At 37.2% G+C, this 20,065-nt stretch overlaps 1 protein-coding gene across 1 annotated transcript; it reads left to right on the forward strand.

Moving 5' to 3' along the window:
* The first annotated feature begins 400 nt into the window (after positions 1 to 400).
* LOC143452242 (zinc finger protein 236-like) lies at positions 401 to 18,903 on the forward strand. Its single transcript, XM_076953130.1, has 41 exons — positions 401 to 603; positions 1,273 to 1,374; positions 1,612 to 1,805; positions 1,875 to 2,050; positions 2,216 to 2,375; positions 3,379 to 3,486; positions 4,222 to 4,339; positions 4,652 to 4,825; positions 5,087 to 5,222; positions 5,437 to 5,476; positions 5,645 to 5,763; positions 6,038 to 6,156; positions 6,361 to 6,570; positions 6,972 to 7,088; positions 7,368 to 7,489; positions 7,635 to 7,689; positions 7,888 to 7,930; positions 9,012 to 9,071; positions 9,342 to 9,448; positions 9,659 to 9,814; positions 10,170 to 10,366; positions 10,614 to 10,693; positions 10,978 to 11,076; positions 11,418 to 11,501; positions 11,824 to 12,008; positions 12,293 to 12,407; positions 12,591 to 12,685; positions 13,010 to 13,058; positions 13,238 to 13,380; positions 13,830 to 14,074; positions 14,479 to 14,583; positions 14,911 to 15,028; positions 15,211 to 15,389; positions 15,826 to 15,934; positions 16,074 to 16,236; positions 16,513 to 16,715; positions 17,031 to 17,176; positions 17,261 to 17,474; positions 17,909 to 17,989; positions 18,278 to 18,412; positions 18,704 to 18,903. The coding sequence occupies exons 1-41, from the start codon at positions 514 to 516 to the stop codon at positions 18,788 to 18,790; spliced, it is 5,238 nt and encodes a 1,745-aa protein (XP_076809245.1). The 5' UTR covers positions 401 to 513; the 3' UTR covers positions 18,791 to 18,903.
* The last annotated feature ends 1,162 nt before the right edge of the window (positions 18,904 to 20,065 follow it).

Genomic DNA, 20,065 nt, shown 5'->3' on the forward strand with positions numbered 1-20,065 from the left:
CCAGCTGCTTCCTTGCACACCCGAAATCTCGGCAAAAATTGCCATACTCTGCAGTCCGGGCCATAGTGGAAATTTGCAACATTCATCAACGTACTTGCCAAACTTTTTATCTTCACACTAACTTATAAAAAGTAAACAAAGAAAAGCCGGTTGTTTGAATACCAATATATAATAAATAAACTACAGCTTCTGTGCACGTCAGCACACCAAAATTTGCATCTTTGCAAGTTCAATCTCTTTTCAAAAAACTGCTGTAGTTTCCAGTCAGGGTCATTATGAACTTGCAATAGTTTGTTTGTTTTTGTATTTCCTCTGACGCACTAGATACGTCATCCTGATATTATAGATTTACTGAACATTCAGACTAATATTTCAATATAGGCAATATAACTAACGGAACTCATATATTTCAATCATTGTTTTTAGATTAAAATGAAGTTAGAATAAGTTAAAGATAAGATCCACAGGCTCTCAACCTTATAGCATCATTACTGTTCACTTGAAGTAGTGGTCATGGAAGAAGTGACAATAACTGAAACCAACAATAGAGATGAGACAGGCGGCATGCTTCTACTCATGAACGATTCTCTTGTACAGAAAGAAGTATGTAGATTGTTTACATAAAACTGTTTTAGGTTGTTGTCATTTATAAGCCGAAATAGGCAACATGTTGATGAAATTTTATGTCTCGATGCTGATACGAACAGACTCGGGATTGGTTTGTGTTGACCTGTAGATGTGATATTCGTCTTTGAACAAACTTGAATTGTTTTCTTTTCGGCACAACTCTATTGTGGACAGTGTTGCAATAATACACGTTAATTTTTTATCAGACAAAAGCACGCATTAGGTATGTGTCATTACCTTACAACAAAATCTTGAGCCAACAATGACTAAGACTTCGTTTATATATACAATACAACGGAACTTTGCCTATTTATGCTTGTAAAACAAAATAGGATCTAAGGATGTGAAAAGGACTTATATAAATTTAAAACCAGTTGTTTTAAGAAACCACCCTTTCATTTAATAGCAAGTTTTTATTTTGTGGAATTGACTAAAGAAAATTTTCTGATCAGCAGAATCTCAATTTCATTGGAAACTGCATTAATGTTAAACCAACACAATATGACGGCGACATCGCTTGCATCTAAATTGTTCCCACTGCATGCAGATTTTTCTTCTCAAATACTGTCATTTTTTCCGGTCTTGCCTTGATCTGTATATGTAAACTATGATTTATGTGATATGATACTGTGCTATATGTCACAGAGCAATGAAATGACAGGAGAAACTCAAGAATATGTTCATGTCACTCCATCATATGATACTCGGCAGTTCGTTGTGCCCGTTCATGCCAGCTGTGATATGGTGGTAGGTCTAACATAAAACTTACGCTTTATTTTATCAACTACAAAACGTTTGTATGGCATAAATAATATATACATAATGCGTGTGTTGTTAGTACGATTTTGTTTATTACAAATTTAATACAATAATTTATTGTAAATCTATGATGTATAAACTTGTAGCAATTTTTATTTCCTTATGTTTTCCACAGTATTAATTACACACCAAATTCATAAACTTTTGGTTTTTATTTCTCATCAGGACATGGAAAGTTTAGGAGAATTGCTGAATGGCCACGCGATAACACTCGAAAACGGAGAACTACCAGTAATAGAACAGGACGGCCAACAATACATCGTCCTTCCAAACGTTTCTGTAGCTCAAGTTCTCGGGCCGAATGACATAGTAACCAGCTCTGTGTCTTCTACAACAGCTGTTCCCCATACTACAGCGAGGTAAGGAACTACAAGTCCTTTAAGTTTCAAAGTTTCGGCTATTTGACTTAGTACAACTATTATCCTCAGTTATTTGACTTCCAACGGTAGTAGCAGTAGCATCGTGATGCCTTCAACATACACAAGTTCTGATCCATCAAATTCACAAGAAGTTGCTCAGCAAGAAACAGAAATTCGAGAAGTGACCACAGCCACTGTTGGCCCTCCTGGTTCTCTCACCAAACCAACACAGAATCAAGACGGCAGTAAGGCTATTGTGACACATTTGTGGTATGATACTGATTAATACAAAGCTAATACTAATTTGTATTGGAACTAGTTTAGAGGTGTTACATCATAGTTACCATCTTCAACAAAACATGTTTTCCGCTGTTGTATAAAAGATGTCTCTATATTTATTATTTGAACAGAAACGCTGAATGATTTATATGATGTTTATCGCCTTTTCCCTTCTCTCTGTCCGACCGGCGACAGAGTTTCTTCTGACGCGCCAGAGAATTTAGCCTGTGTTATTTGTGACTATGTTGCTGGCGACACCATCCAACTGGATCGACATATGGACACGCACAGGTCAGCAAAGATTGTTGGTTATTTAATATATGTTCTGTAATTCTAAGATGAAAACTTTTTAACTCAAGTTGTACAGCATTAGAAATAAATCGAATGTAAAAATTTCCAAGAATACTTCTACCACCTTGTTACGGAGAATCATGTAATTTTTAATGGGAATAATTGCTATTTTTTACAACTACCCAGGATATTAAATATTTCGACGTTGTTTGTCATTAACGTTTATAAATATCCTTTGCTTGGCCACAGAGAGCCTTTTACTTCAATTTTTGGTCAGATTACTTGTTGTTAAACATGGTGTTTCTTGCAGCAAGGTTTTCCACGTGCGATTGAATCTTAGATTGTACTCTAAGTTGGAATCGTGAGCCTTTGTTGCGCTTAAGGCTGTCACTGCATTTCACCAGATGTATTCACAATTTAGAAATTAGTTTTTTCAGTTAAATGTACACTAATTTCGTATTTATCATTCATATAATATACAAAATATATGATAACCAATGCTTAAATTCTATTTAAATTCTATTGTGATGCCAAGTTAATTTCATCATCATATTTATGTCAACTGACCACTTAATTTAACTTTTCTTTGGCAATGGTCTGCGTGACCCACTTTGGATGATATTTCGATCTCCTGGTAACAAGTTGTCATTAACCCAGTATGCATCGTTCATGTTGTAGCCAGTGTCTTCTCAACACGGAACTATTTGTTAGAAGTTGCGAAACATAAACCGACAGAAAGTGAAAGAAATGATGTGTTGACATTAATCACGTAAATTATATAAGATGATAGTGACCTAGATCATTGTAATTGTAACTTGTAGTCATGGATCAATTTGCAATCTAGGCCAACTACAATCGTGCCGGGTCTAGTGCAGAAGTGCACAACCACAGGATACATTTGTATACTAGACCCCAGCTACTCAATTTGTGACGTCATTTGGTTGTGCATTTCTGCCCAACATGCCTCTATGTACGAAAAGTTTCATTTTCGTTCACTTTTCAGGCAGCATTTGTCTCACTTGATATATCACGGCTCTAAGGATCAATCACTAAAAAGAAATTCGAAAAAGAAAGTGGGAAGAAGAAAGAAAAACACGTGTCGATTTTTCAGGTTTGTCGCCAACATGAAATGATTTTAAGCAATTAAATTTTATAAGAATTTTACATGTCATCGATACTCTGCTATAGTCACGAAGCTGCATTTTTCACTATTTGAGCTCTAAGCATCAGCATATTCTGTGGTATTTGCTGCGTAATACATTCAATTGGGTGCTTTTAATTCCAACGAACAGTTTAGGAAGCAAAACAAATAGAAACTCATGAACCTGATTTTTTTCACCAATTAACTCTGATGTAATCATGAAAGTGCTAATTGTTGATTGTCGCTAAACAGCCGGTAGAGTTAAGCACGTTACTTTTAGGTAGAATTGGAGAAAATGTTTTTCCAGATAACAAATTTTAAAATACTAGCTAACTCTGTTATATTGAAAAAAAATGTATTTCACGAATTTGCATACGTGAGCGGAAAATTTTCAAGGAATTGTAACAATTTTCACAAATCTGTCAAAGTCCTCCCTCCAACTATCAGTAAAATTTCAAAAATTCTGAAAACTTTTGACACACTTACATCAACATCAAAACTATATGGAAGTATTTTATACAAAATTTTTAACACGCTCTACTGTAAAATTGCAATTTTGCATATATTCGTGAATCTCAAATATAGCAGAGGACCAACAGTATAGTATAATCAATTATGTTTCGAAAAACAATAAACTTATTATTTCCAACCTGAAATACTATACCTTTTTTACATAAACATCTTACAAGATATTGATGTCTTTAGATCAGTAGCAGTCGAAAGTGAACAAAGAAAAGGTCCATTTACATGTGAAGTCTGTGGTGTTGTAATACCACTGATATCTGCCTATAAGAGACATATGAAGGAACACTTGAATGAAAAGGTCTTGATCGTTTGTGTGTGGTTTAGCTTTAAGAAATTATGCAGCAGTATAAAATATGCTCTTCTGTTGTAGAAATGAATTTATTTTTGGCTAACTTTTTGAGTATTTATTTAGTTGTATATCAATTAAGTACTTAGTTTAAACATTTTGTGGTTTAGTTAAATCTTCTAATTGGTTTGAATGAAATTTCAGAACTTTATATATTCAGCAAGACTCGTTTTTTGATTAACAGTTAACAATTCCTAAGTTAACGACGAAAGTTATCTGGCATATCTTGTTTTGACACAACTGGTTTAATTTATTGCGTCACAGACCTACAAGTGCAATGTATGCTCGGAAAGTTTCAATATCGAATCAAACCTCATTCTACATCAGGCGTTACATTCCGATCGACGGGAAACTGGTTATAAGTGTCCGGCTTGCCATAAAAATTTCACCCGAGTTGCAAGCTTAAAGGCTCATCTGCCTGTGCATTTGGAAGAGGAGGTTAATTTTATGTTTTCTATGCCGTGCATGTTTTACTTAAAACAGCTGTTTTTTTATTTGTTATTGTTAAAAGCAATTAAATTCTTCTATTGAGCCTTGAAAATTAGTAACTGATGATTTTTGATCATTTTTAGAAACATGTACTTGGCACATAGCAACGAATTGAAACGTTGAAACTGTTAACGTTGCATCTTGTAAACTTATCCAACGCATTTAAAAATATGATGTCTATTGTCCCTATCAAAACGTTTTTTTATTCAGACGATGATTTGCACTGAATGTGGAGATGAGTTCTCTCATAAATCTCAACTCAACCATCACATGTCTCAGCACAAACAGGACCTACAGCGACATCTTAATGACCGGGCCGGTCTGACTGACCACGCTGCTGTCAAACGTAAACTACTGCATTAATATCATCTATACTAACAGGCTATAAAACAGTTTGTTTTTATTAAAATTTAGAATTTACTGCTCTAAAAGTTCCAGTAGAGTACAAATAGCAGATATATTTTGTTAAAATAAAGGTAGATAAAGTTTTGATGACGTACATTTTAAATTGTAAATCTTCAATGATATTCCCGTTGTTTTCACTTCTCTATTCATTGCAGAGATTGATGGAATATTTTACGTCTATGGCGATACCGACAGGTAAATTGTAGCTCGTATGATGTTTTTGCTCACTGTGAAACATTTACCCAGCTGTAGCCAGGAGATAAATGTTTTATTAGAATGATATGAGTCGTTGAAAGTGAATGAAAACGGTCCCAATCATAGATAAATATCAATGATGATGAAAATCATTTACTCATTTTACAGCTTATACAAAGGAGAACGAAAAAAAAGAAAAAAGCGCGCCGCTCCCCAAAAATGTCTTTTTTGTGGAAAGATCTTTCAAAAGGACAGTCAATTCAAGAGACATCTTCTAATTCACACTGGTCAGTCGTCTATGATGCTTGTTGTGTAAACTTTTGTGCTATCTTTTAAGCTTATCCTACTGTCATTGTGCCCGTAATAAAATCTTAGATTTGATTTCATCGGCATTCGTCTTTGTTGCAAAATGGTTGCTCTGGATTTATTGTCATCTCTGTTGTTTTCGTTCTTTCAAAGAACTTTTTATTTAGAGTTTAATTAATATTGTCTACTACTATACTTGAAAAACTTAACTAATTGTACTAAACCAGGAAATAATCGTTCACGACGTCTGTTTAGGAGAAAAGCCTTTCTCTTGCTCCCTATGCGAAAAGTCGTTCAACCAGGCGGGAGCGCTAAAGGTTCATATGATGACACACTCCGGAAAGAAGCCGTTTACCTGCCCGCACTGTCCACAGGTTGGCGCACTTGTAAAAGTTTACTTTTCACCTTCTAAGGAAAACGTGGGATTTTGTGCGAAAGCAGTGTCACTATGGAAATTTCAACAAATTACTGTTGTTCAATGTTTCTTAGAACCAAACTGTTGCCTAGCTTATGCACTAATCTGCGATGAAATTGGTTGATAATCTTTGGATCTTTCTCATATCATTGACTTTGTGCAGGTTTACTCACAGCGTGGCAACTTAAGATTACACATTGAACGCGTCCACACGAGCATTAACCAGTACCCATGTGTCGAATGCTCGTGCGTGTTCAAGAAGATAGGAAGCCTCAATGCTCATATGACCAAATACCACAGAACGACCATCACACAGCAACACCAGCAGGCCGTCATGGAACAGAGCGTCGACTCCACAGCGAAGAAACAGTCGGTAGGTTTCATTGGGTCGTAATTTTTTATGCTTTGTTCAATTTGTTTCTTTTCGGCTTTAGTTTGAATAGAATTCAAAGTCATATTTAATTTATTAGTTTGATTTGAAAACATCATTGCGTTGAGGCCGGTATTTGATTCAGTTCAATTTCTAATCATGTTTGACAGAGATTTTTTAATGAAAGATTTTTGAAAGATTGATTTAATAAATTTGTGACACGTTCCTTTTATCACAGCTGTCTGACACACAAAAACTGTAAAATTTTGTGTGGGTCGAACAATCTTTTAACGTCACAAAAAATGACTTACGTTACTTTTTCTAACAACTTATTCTGTTGTGGCAACAGTGGGGCCACCAGCTTGTACGATAAGTTGCACTGACATTGCCCGTATGTTGAAAAGGTTGAGAAAGACGGACTCATTTCGTTGCTAACGGAGGATTCGCTGAATCATCATGACTCAACAAACACGAAGGAGAAGGAAATTGACGTGATCCAACAGTTGCTCAGGAGTCTTGATGTGAGTTCAATGATGATCAGATCAAAGATGTGGATCTGTCAAGAGTAGCATGAATTTGTCTCGTAAACTGCTTATTGTCATTCTGTCGTTTCTTCTATTGGAAAATGTATCATAAGAAATGTTAACACATTTTTGCTTTCGAGGTTACTGCAAATCATTCACGATCATCGAAATGCATGTGGTCACGAATCATGGGTTATATTGCGAAATAGTCTGGCTGTATTTCAATGGAAATATGTCAAAAATAATTTCAGGACGATTGAAAAATTTCCTTTACAGGAAGTTGACGACGTGGCCGAACAAATAGTAACTGCCCAGAATCTCTTGAACGGAGATGTGAGTCAGGACATCGTGCAACAGGCGCTACAGGACAGTGGCGTCGATTCAACCTCAGGCAACCAGTAAGATTTCTGTGTTTCTCAAATTTGTTTGTCTTAAGTTCGATTATTTTTAATATTGTGTGCTGCTTTGGACGATTTTTTTTTGAGTTTGAGTCAATTTCTTGTTGTTTTAACTTTGCAAAGCTGTTTATAAATTGCTATTTAGGTTGGTTCCCACTGTAACATATGAGGAAATTATATGTGACGAGGGGGATGAAAGTGTAAGTATTTTTCGAAATTTTTTGAAGTGAAAAGTTTTAATTTTCTGCATAATTTTGTTTTTTTAAACGACCTCTTGGCTTCTAGCCAACAACAAAGCCTATAAAGTTTGAAACACAAATCGTCAAATCCTCAATAAACAGCGTAACTCGACAAAGATGGCGGGTTTTAGTTCACTAAACTTTTTGCTCTATATGTAGATGCTCGACAAAGATGGTGGAGTGGAAGATCCGGAACAAACAGGTACTGACTTGTTACACACAAGTTACTGTGATTTTGGCAGCATGTTGGGCTGTAGCGGCAGCATAGTTTGTAGCTGGAGATTAAGTTGAGAAACGACACTGACTCAGTGTAAACTTTTGAGCCCAGCTGGCAACAACCCAACTTTCATCTCTACCTCGCATTTGTAGTTGGACACGTTCTTAAGCAGTTTGATTGAGTTAAAGTTTAAGTGTTGGACTTTTAAAGACTTTACTTTAAACTGCAAATTTTCTGCTGATGTTGCGGAAGAAAAAGTTTAGAATATGCAGGAGTAATTTATGAGATCATTTCGGTCTCCCCAAACATCTTAAAAAACAGTTGTTTATAATTTTGTTTGGGAAAGCATAATCTCAGAAAAAGTTTACCGAATTGATATCACGAAAGACGTCAGTTGTAATATAGGATTCTGAGTAATACATTAACAGTGAGAATGTGTCCTAATAAAATCTTTTTCTTTGACCAAGAATACTCACATAAATAGCCTATAATCTAATCTTCAACAGTAACACAGAAGCAGGTAACATAGCCTAGTGGTGCAGAATAGACTCCAGCAGGACGCAAGAATAGTTAAAACTTGAATCTAGTGTTTGGTTTCAAACCTTCACCAAACCAAAAACAACCTTCAGTTTCAAACCTGGTTTGAAACCTATACAACTCGTAGGCGTTGGCTCTTGCGGACTGCCCTTGTGGGTTGGTAGTGTAAGGATGTATTTCCTCTTGTGAGTGTACAACGTTCATCACGCATAATTTTTGTGAAAAGCAGTAACACGATATATTGCTGGGCTGTAAAGTTAAGGCTTGTGATGTCATAAAGGTTGGTCATGTCACAAATTAAAGTGTCTGAGGCAGAAATGGACTTGTTTTGTGTCAAAAGTTTGTTTAGTTTGTGTTTGGCAGAAGATTATTACTCAATTTGCAGATTAAACAATGAATGCAGTCAAATTAAGGTTCATAATTTGTATCTGTTATTTTACTTGCATGAGTATGTTTGTTGCATTTTTCCATACTTATATTCTTCCTTTAAATATTGCTAAAATATGGTCCTCAAGTTATTTATTTGCAGGTAAAGAACAAACAGGTGAAAATTCAAGTAATGAACTCGTTGAAAATCAGAAGAAAATGGGTTGGTTTTAATTTGCACTTTATTGCCAGCTCAGTTATTCAATATGATATCGGCACATTTTTCAACTTAAAACTGTTAAATGTTTTCGTTACTACTCTCATGTACAGGTATTTCCAAGTCGATAATAGCAATTATGAACTTTAAAGTTTGTCGGTAACATTCAGCTCACATTTAACGATGTTTGGGTTTTTTAACAGTCAGAGCAGCTAATTGCTCATGTAATCAGTGAAATGAACAAGAAACTTTCAAGTTTTTCATTTCTTTCAACAGTGGTTTCGGGCTTGTACCTGAGAACTCCTGGCGACCACGGCGACCAAACTTGGCGTGTGAGACGAGTTAATGGTGTGCGCTGGCACCAGTGCATGTATTGCACCAAGGTACCAGTGTTGTTGTTAATTATACTAACTTTTACTATATTTATATGTGATATCTTAAAATTTATCAGCGAAACATTGAAATATGTTATATGCATAAATATGAGATACAGAAATATAAGTTCAAATTGATAAATATAATAGATGTGAAAAACAAAAGCAGAAAAAATCAATTTCAGTAATTAAAAACATGTCGCGATAAATGTGTTGCAGGAATTTAAAAAACCGAGTGATTTGGTTCGTCACATACGGATCCACACACAGGAGAGACCGTACAAGTGCTCAATATGCCACAAGAGTTTTGCAGTTAAAACCTCGCTCACCGTTCATGAGAAGGTCCATTCCGGATGCAAGCCTTACAAGTGCCAGGTAGTTGATTTGGAATATGGATTAAAATTATATCGTGCCTTGCTGTTTTTGTTCATCTGAGAATGTTTCAAGATAACAGTGTTACAACAATTGTATCAGAATACTAGTGTAGATTATCACCATTTGAAATTGATGATTTTGTCTATTATCACTTTGACTGTCCTTGTCTATTCAGTATTCTAAAGTACTCTATCTATTCAGTATTCTAAAGTACTCTATCTATTCAGTATTCTGAATCACTGCTGAATATTTGGGAATATAATGTAATAGGGAAAAATTGTGCAAATTAGTTTAAGATTAAATTAAACAAGAATTGCCACTGAACTGATCACAAGATTCCTTCAATTACATCCAGGTTTGTTCCAAGTCTTTCTCCACGTCTGGAAGTCTCAAAGTCCACATCCGTCTCCACACGGGGGCGCGCCCGTTCAAGTGCGACAAGTGCGGGCAGAATTTTAGGACAAGCAGTCACCTTCGGAACCACCAGGTGGCGCACATCAGGGGAACGGCTCACAAACGACTTCGCAGAACGAGGAAAGATGCTACTTTATTGTGAGCGTGAAAATTTTATTCACCAAACATAGTTGTAATACTTTATACGTAGCAAATATTGTTGTCATTTTTGCAATTTTTCTTAGATATTACTAGTCTTGTAAAATTTGTGATTTTAATATTCTGTGAGTAATTTTAATACTCACCATAATTTTTTGAACTTTTCTGATGCTTCACTTAATCATGTTAATCGAATTGTATGGAATGCTTTTGATGTAATAATAGGCATTATTGTGATACAATGTAGATTGCCAACACCTGCCCCTGTGCCAATGCAACCCCCGATAAGAATAGAAGATGACGGCTCATTTGCTAAACCAAATGATGGTAAATACATTTATGTTGTACCTTGTTTATTCATGCAAGACTCGTACTAGAATATGTGTACATTGTGCGCTTTTATAATGATCATACTTTCTACTGCTACCAATGCCTGGTGCATTCCAATACTGCAGTTATGAAGCTCAGTACCTTGCATGAGTGTATGGTGCACATATTGTCACAACTGTCAATTGTAAAATTAAGTTATAACTGTCTATGTCTTGTTGATTTTCTATTTTTGCCTTGTTTCGGTGTTATTCATATTCACTTTGTTTATATATTATTTTCAGCCACCTTGAACACATCAGAACGTATCCACACCTGCGTCACATGCAACAAATCGTTCAAGAAGTTGTGTCATCTTAAACAACACATCAGGTCCCATACAGGTAGGCTTTTATTGTCTAAATAATGGTTTGAACAATTACTGTAGTGTTGATATTTTTGTCAGAGTTCTGTAGTAAATTACTTTGACTTGACTTGAGAAAATGTAACTGTGGTCTTGATAGCGGTAATTTTGATCGTATTCAATTGAACCACTCATGCTTTCAATCGTTTGTATCATAGCTGGCTTTAAGAACATCAAACGTCTACTTATGTTAAATATAATATTAAGAGGGTTATGTGGAATAATTATAATCAAACTATGATACAAGTGAACTTTGATCGAAATGTCTTTCGAGCTCCAATAAGTTCTAAGCTTGGTTGAGTTAATCTTGCCACTTTGCAGGAGAGAAGCCTTACCACTGCACTCAGTGTGGGAAGTGCTTTATTTCTTCCAGCATACTAAAGTCTCACATGCGAGTCCACACAGGTAGGTCCTTAACTCATCATGTTGACAAAGAGGAAAAGTTTTTTGATCAGTTTCTAGTAGTTTTGTTTTAACTGAACAGTTATTTAACGTTTTATGTTGCTTTAAACATTTCATTTGAGGTTATCATGCGATTAGTATCATATCATATCATGTGATTTGTATCATATCATATCATGCAATTAGTATATGCCAGAATGAATGATATAAAGCGTTTTATAAACCTGGAATTACTTTTGCAGTAAAACCAAAAACACACAAAATATTTTGACTGCCAAGTTGTCAAATTTTTCGTCATTGAAATGCATATTTCTTCGATTATTAGGTCATAAACCATTCCAATGCACAACGTGCTTCCAGCTTTTTGCTTCGCATCACACGTTAAAGCGTCACATGACCATACACAGCGAATCGCGTCCCTACATGTGTCCATATTGCCAGAAGACGTTCAAAACCAATGCAACGTGCAAGAAACACATCGAAACACATCGAAGTGACCCCGTTACACAGGTCAGTTTGGTGTAGCCGGTATTATACAGAATATATCCTCATGTATCCATGTGTGGTGTTTCTACTACTCTAGGATGTTGGAAGTGTGTTTTTTTTAACGGTTGTTTTTGTGATTTTATTGATGTAGGGTTGTTGTTGCGTTCATAACTTTCAATTTTTTCCTGAGATTGCTTTTAAACCTATAATTTCTTTAAAATCCTTTCAGATCGAATCATAGATTTACAGCTGTGTTAATTTTTTTTCGATTTTTGAACGATATATTTATTTATTTTCGTCTTTTGCAGCCAAACCTAGTTGAACATGAAGTCCAATTAGAACCTGATCCTAGCGTACCTCAGTCTACCATTGACCCAAGCACCTTGTTCCATTTAACACCACTTGAACCTAATCAAGATATTGGTGAGATTTCTGTTCTATGACAGAAGCTGAAATAATGTTGAAAGAGAAGTTTTAAAATAAAAATATATTCAAGAGTAAAACTTCATATAAAACACTGTAAAATATTTTGAAATATGAAAGCGGCAATAGCACAATGTTTGCGTTTCCGAATGATTAAAACCATCTCGTATTTTGCTGTTGCAGAACCAGTGATGCAGGAAACAACCAACCAATGCATGGTGGGCCTCAACACCAATGACGATTTGCTGGATTTTAACACAAATCCCACTCTAGCCCAGGTATATTCTGCCTTTTTCCTATTACTGGTCGTTTCGGAGAACTAAAAAATCAAAATGAAGGTCTCGTTCAAACGTTTGCGCCCGTTTTGAAACGTGGTACTTGATTCCAATAAACAATTTTAATTCAGCTTCAATTCTTAACAAATTAAAATTTAAATTGATTTAATAACCCAATTTAATTAAAAATTTGGCACTTTCTTGTCGGCTGTTGTAATTTTTTTCTCGTCAGGGTTATTAAAAGATTAATGTTGCACGTACAATCAGACATCTTGAACAATATCCACTTGAAAAACTCCAGTAAGTTCAATATTATTCTGTTTCCAGATTGACCCAAACATTATTCAGAACTTCAGCCAGATTTCCACTTACAAAGGTAAAGATGTTAATTTATTTTGTTGATCAATCACATATTGTAGTGCTACACTGCTGCACACTGTGTGACAGCAACTTTTCATTATCCATTGTTGATAACTGCAAGAGTTTTATTAATTCCTGTTCCACAAATGTTGCTGTAATTGTTCGTGTAAAGTTTGCTTTGTTTTAATGCAACAGCGCCATCTTCTGGACAGGACTCACCCAACGAACAAAATATGGTTGACACCAACCAGGGTGAAAACATGCCAGGGGAAATCCCTCTGACATCCCAGCTTCAGCCAACTCAAAGCCAGATGCCGCACATCAACTTCAAATGTCTGGTACGTTAGTTTGTGAGATTATTGTTTTTTACAATTTTTTATACCATGTGTAGGAAGTTTTGCTGATAATTTTTTGCGTTGAATGAATGGAGTGGTTGATAATAATCTAATATAAATAATTATTTATTAATCGCAATGTTTTGGATTAAAACAGAAATATAACTTTTAATTTATAAAACTTTGCAGAAGCTAGAATGTTATCAGCGTTTGCGATTGCTCTGATAGGTCTTGAAGACACATTAATGCTGATTAAATTACATCACGCGTGCTGGCATAGTAACAACTTGTCTTATCATGCACACATGAGTACTAGAACTAGTTATCCTAATCCTAGCTGCCTCCATAAACAACATTGCTTACAAGAACGCACACAATGCTAATAGTAGTAACAAACTTACATGAGTTCAAGTTTATTGTGATGTCACTAACGTCACTCTTGTCTTATTCAGGGTTGTGCGAGAGTTTTTGAGTCGAAAGCGCACCTTCAACGACACGAGGAAACGGAACGAAGCTCAACGTCACAGAATCTCTTCCCCTGCTCAATGTGCTGCCACTCGATGGAGTCAGAGCGATCCCAGTTAAGCCACATGAGGTCGCACTCGAGCGAAACAATCCACCGCTGTCCTGTTTGCTTCGTCAGTTTCAGTGACCCGGAGGTCATGTCAACACACAAGGATTCCCACAGGACCGTCAAGTAAGTCACAATTGTAGCCTGGCGGCTTTGACTGGTACTTTGATACTTTGACATTCAGCAATTATGAACTGGATCTCGCCCCCTTTATGGAGACTTTGTGTACTGTGCTGCTGTAGTTGGCTGGATAAAATTTGTTGAGCCGTGTGAGCGCAGTTTCTTATGACAATTTGCAGCTGTTGAAAACGCACACATTTTTGCAACGCTATCAGGATGAGCCTGTTCTGGCAATGTATTAACTATACGATATACAGTGTGTACTATACAGGCTTAAAAGAGGTTTTTAAAGAGAGAAATTACCATCTTAAACGCACAATGATTGTTAGTTTCTTGCGTATGTTTCATTGCTGCTTTGTTTAAACCATCACACTGTTGTTGTCGTCCTTCAATTCAATTTTAATTTCTAGAACTTTCACTTGCGATGTTTGCGGTGAATCTTTCAGCATCGAACCGGAATTTCTTCTTCACATGCAGCAACATGCTAACAAGAAGAAAGCATTGAAACGCAAAAGGTCGGCTTTTTTACATTTCTGAAGCAAAACTTTACTGTTTACTGCTTCCAACTGACCTTTCATTACTTAACTTAGTTTGACGGTTTGTTTATTTTGTTTTACAAGTTATACGTTGTTTGTAACGTCGCACGCATAGCTTGATCAACCAGGCAACATCATCCAGCCATTTAGGCCTATGTTGATTGGTGTACCTAGCTTAACCCCGTGCCTTAAAAGACCTCTCTAAGACTTTTTTCAATTATTCCAATGAATTAAATTATTTATTCCAATTATTCCGAGTTATTCCAGTGAAGGTATATTTACACAATCTTGTTGCATTAAATCCAGGAATGGTTTTTATCTTTTGTCGGACGAACAAAGTGAGATTTTAGAGAAAACTGACCCGACCAAGTCGATGACCATCTCAGAGCGTATCTTGCTATCCGCCGTGGCTGAGAAAAACAGGGTCTGTAGTGCAGCGTTTGTTCTATCCATACATCGATACACTTTGTCGTGGATAAGATCTTTCCAACGTCTTACTATCCTGGGCCTGTGTTAGATAGAGCATGGTGCCGAAGTAATCTTTCCACGTTTATGCAGAATCCCATTTCTTAGAGTCTTCATCTGTAATAGAGACTTTAATTTCAGGTCGCTCCCATACAAGAACATAAAGGCAGGGGCCGGTTCAAGGCGTACGAGAAGGAACCGGCTTACCAAAATGTTTGCCAGTTTTGTCCGAAGAGTTTTCGAAAACCGAGCGATCTGACGCGTCATGTCCGCACACACACCGGGGACAAACCATTTAAATGTGGAGTCTGTGGAAAGAGGTGATCAATGGCAACTGTGAGCTAATTTTCAAGCAAACACCATCGCGAAATATACCTGATAAGGAATAACTATAGCAGTGGTCCCCAAACTGGGAGCCGCACGACTTTGCCAAAGTTGCTGCGTAAATTGAATGAAAATCGTCGTATGTAATTTTACCAGCATATTTTAGATCTAAATGTAATTAACAAGCATTTAAGTTGCGGTGAAAAAGAATTAAAACACCTCCGTCAGCATGTTCTATTGTGCATTGAACGTCATTAACGAAAGTAATTGCTCGGTCATTGGAAAAACCGGCAAATTTATGGCTGACTAGGTCGCCGTGAGAATGAAAAGTTTGGGAACCAAAGAACTAAACACTAACTGTGGTACCGGATGGTGTTTATATGCTAATTAGCTTATCAACCACATTGATGATGAAATTTTGCGAATTTTCAGCTTTGCAATTAAATCCACCCTCACATGTCACCAGAAGTGTCACACAGATAAGAAAATGTATCGCTGTCATATTTGCGATATGATGTACGCTGCTAAAGCTTCATTAAAAGTAAGTTTCTCAGATATAGTGGTCACTCAATCGCTGGTCAGTGCTACTATAACTATTATAGATAATTAGATACGTTTATTTAAGTGTATTCACTGTTGATTAGACTGCACCTTGCTCATTCACGATTTCATCTCGCCAGGTACACATGCGGCTCCACACTGGGGGTAAGCCGTACAAGTGTCCACACTGCCACCTCTCATTTCGTACTTCCGGTCATCGCAAGAATCATATGATCACCCACCTTATTATACCAAGCAAAAACAACCTTACTGCTTCCTCTGATGCTCCTGTGTCATCTACAGGTGTGCTCTTGCATGCGGTTGCTGTCTCTCACTTTTCGATGAATCTTTGTTTTTTGAAAGTTCGGGCACTTTCGTATCGCAGTGGTTCCTAGTATTTTGCAAGTTACGCAGCTTTTTGTAAAATTTATTGTCGAAGAATGCTATGTAAGAAATAACCGGAACTTAGGTAGCCGTGGCCATGTGAAGCACAGAACGTCACAATGTACGTAGCCACAGGACGTCATAATGTAAAGTAGAACTTTTGTGACTCAATGAACCATCACTTGCAAAACACAGGTTCGATTCCCACCTTGTCCACATTCACAAGCACACCGAGCAGTAGACTGGGTGGCCATGCGAACCCCATGTTGAGTCGCGGAAGCAGCTCTGGGCCCCCACAGACATCTAAAGCTTCCCAAGAGCCACAGCAAGCTGCCATCTGGCCTGAAATGAGCATCACTGTCCCGATGGAGAGTCTCCTCAATACTGGCTTCATCCAGGCAAGTCTTATAAGATAATCCGCTTGTTTGAAAGGGGTGGTAAAAGGTCACATTTGTTTAATTAATACTTGTTTAATTTTGTAAATGTAAGTTTGAAAAGAAGTACAACAGCTTTAGCCTGATCACGATTATCATATTATTATTATCACATAATATCATGATGATCATGACGTGACCGTGATCGAATGTATGATAGTATTGGTTCATATTCAAGCTAAGACCAGCAGTTGTATTGGACATGCTTGTTATAAAAATCCCCCATTAGCAGCTTACGCCTTCAAATTAGGTGACCTAACAGTTGTTGTTGCTTACCAGGATTCAGACGGGGTCCAGCTCCCGTTCCAAATTAGCCCCAGTAATATGCAACTTGGCTCGGAAGACGACAACATCACCCTCCAAATCGACCCCCTGACATTGCAACAGACCGTACAGGAACCAAGCACGCTCAACCAGCTCCTACAGTGAGCTCATCACTTGTTTATTTCACTTTGTCTGTCATGATTGGCAGTTTTATGACGTAATAATGCTTAATTGTATTACGTCAGAATGCCCTCAGTGACAGCGGTACAACAACCGGCCACATCAAATCAGAATTGGTCAGCCCCAAACGTAGTCATCCAACCCCTCAACCAGCTATGCGTTCAGCCGCTACCTCAGAATGGAACGCAAGAATCAGCCGCGCCTAGCAGTGATCTGCCACGCCAGGTGCAAGAGGTCAACATAGCGGTGCCATCCAGTCTGGCTGGATTAACACAACAGGTAGCCTATGTTTAATATCTGTGCTGGCATGCGCTTACTGTTACGAGACGTTAGCTGTGGGCACAGGTATCACAGTTTAGTAAAAGTTTCTACGGCCTTGCTAAGCCATAAACTTGTTTTGAGTCGAAGTCCACTGACAATAGGATGACAGCAATAAAACTAGCCGCATTATTTTTAATCACACCTGATAACTTTATATATGTCGCCAAACTAACTCGAATATTCGCATTTGCACCAATTTGGCTTTTGATTTTTACTCGGACCGAGGCTGCTTGCAAAATTCCAATTCATTGCCCCGAACTTGGCGATGCTGTGTTGCATCGGTATCGGTACTCCGCATGTGAGAGTGGTGTGCATAGCTGTATAGTTCACTTGACAGGGCGAAAATATTGTAAATTCACCTAAACTTAACGATAATCTTTGTTGATGTTCAGCTTCTCGAGAACCCTGCCAATGTCAACGAAGCTAGCAAAAACCAAGAAGTTACGGTCAATCTAAACCAAGCCATTTTGCAGGTGCGTCCATCACTGCATGTTGTTGTGTTACCCTCAGCGGTCAGTATTTCTTTTACTATTTGAAGAAACTGGGCCCCCTGCAGGTTTCAAACCCGCATTCAGTGAGCCCAGACTAAACTCACCAAATTTCTGGGGTTCTATAAGACCCAGCTTAAGAACCACTGCTTTGGGGTGCGCTTGAAATTTTGTATCTTGCGTCAGTTGGTTAAATGTTTCATCGCTTTCAACATGAATGAACTTTAGTGGTTCACCAACTTTGTCTAACGGTTGCTTAAATTCGTCTGGCAGGCTCTGCAGCAATTGCTAAACAATGCTCAGAATTCGTTTAGTGGTCAGATTGCTTATCGAATACCGTCACAAGATGGCGCTGGTGGACAGGAAACGACGGTAACTTTAACACCGGCCGATCTGGTCAACGGTCAGGTAAATTATATATTAACTGAGTGATTAGTTAAGAGTGCTACCGTCGACAACAGTGAATTAACGTGATACATAGCGGACCACTGCAGTGTTTAACGTGGTTTTGTAGCTCACCAATCTATCGTTTGCTGTGAGATGGGAATTTGAGTTGTTTTTTGTGATTGGAAATTTTGCCAGCCATGTAACTGACTGTGATTTACCGCGGTGTCTTTCAACGTTGTATTAAAATAATTTAAGAGCGAACATAGAAGCCTCAATTGCGGGTGCCAGGACTTATTTATCCTTCTATCACAGAATATCTTCAACGTCGCAGCAACCGGAACAAACCAAGATGCAGCAGATGTTGCAACGAATGCCCCTGATGGCTGCCACAAGAACTAAATACTCGAAGCCAACTCGTCTTTTTTCTTCGGTCAAACACTGTGTTTTGTTGCTTTTCAAATATATTTATCATGGTACAGTGGCCACGTGTTGCATTAAACCGCTGCATTTGATAGCTGTTTGCAATTGATAATATTAAATGGAAGATATAAGGTGGTTGTCAAAACTTGGCCATTTCGTTCCACACCAATGTTAACAGAGCGATCCAGTGGAATCTCTCACAGTAAGTCATGCAAGGAGTTATAAATGGAAGTTTGTAAAACAACACAACTTCCTTTATCTTCATAGCACCGACGTCTGATGTATCAGACTGTAATCTGTTCGTTGCAGTCAGAGTCAAGTATTTCGGAGACTATTTTTTAAACACACTCGCAACATGTGATAAATTTTTGTAACGCCACCAATAATTATCTCATTTTCTTGGACCTTCTCTGCTAGTTACCTGCTAACCAATGAGCCTTACTCACTATTAACTTGTTAAGCGATAGTTATAACAAGAAAATCCTTAAAGTAGTTGAGATGATACAATAAACGACACCGACTAATTTAATTGCCTCGGCCCATTATTACTTTGCACCTTTGTAAAACAACAATTCAATTATTAAAACCTAATGTAGGCGCCTTAACGATTTGATGTGGTTGAACGAGCCAGGTAAAGTGTGATGTTTTGCGATATTTCAAATCCTCTTGAAATACCTGGATATACTGACGTGCTTCTTTAACAGATTTATACATTCGTTAAATTTTCTCAACTTTCAAACTATCAGAAACGAACTTACTTAGTTTTACTTTTGTAAATTAATCTTTTTATTTACATTTGTCTAAATTCATTTCATTTAGGCAAAGAGCAAAAATTTTATTCAGAATGGCCTGATCACGACATACAGCAACTGCCTGCAAGCGTCTGTGAGCATTTATGAGAACGAGATTAACTTGGAGTAAACATCAGTTCCGGGTTTAGCGGAAATCGTTGCAGTGATTTCCAATTAGAATAAAACATGAGAAAATTTTGATACGTGCATACGGGAATAAGTAAATTCACTACGTTTAGGCAACACATTGGTGAAATAAATTCAAGCAAACTGATGCGAGATTAAGATTACAGGGTTGTACAACGTTTGGAGATAGTAATACGATAATAGAAGACGGTTGTAATGCTTAATTATTTGATGTTAAGAATTTAAGCCATGAAAAATGTTGGTGGCAGCAAGCATTTCCTATCAAAGCAAACAAACTGTGAAGCATAAACGTGGTTTAATCATGTATATAAAACAT

Source organism: Clavelina lepadiformis, chromosome 4 (genome assembly GCF_947623445.1).
Source record: "Clavelina lepadiformis chromosome 4, kaClaLepa1.1, whole genome shotgun sequence".
NCBI lineage: Eukaryota > Metazoa > Chordata > Ascidiacea > Aplousobranchia > Clavelinidae > Clavelina > Clavelina lepadiformis.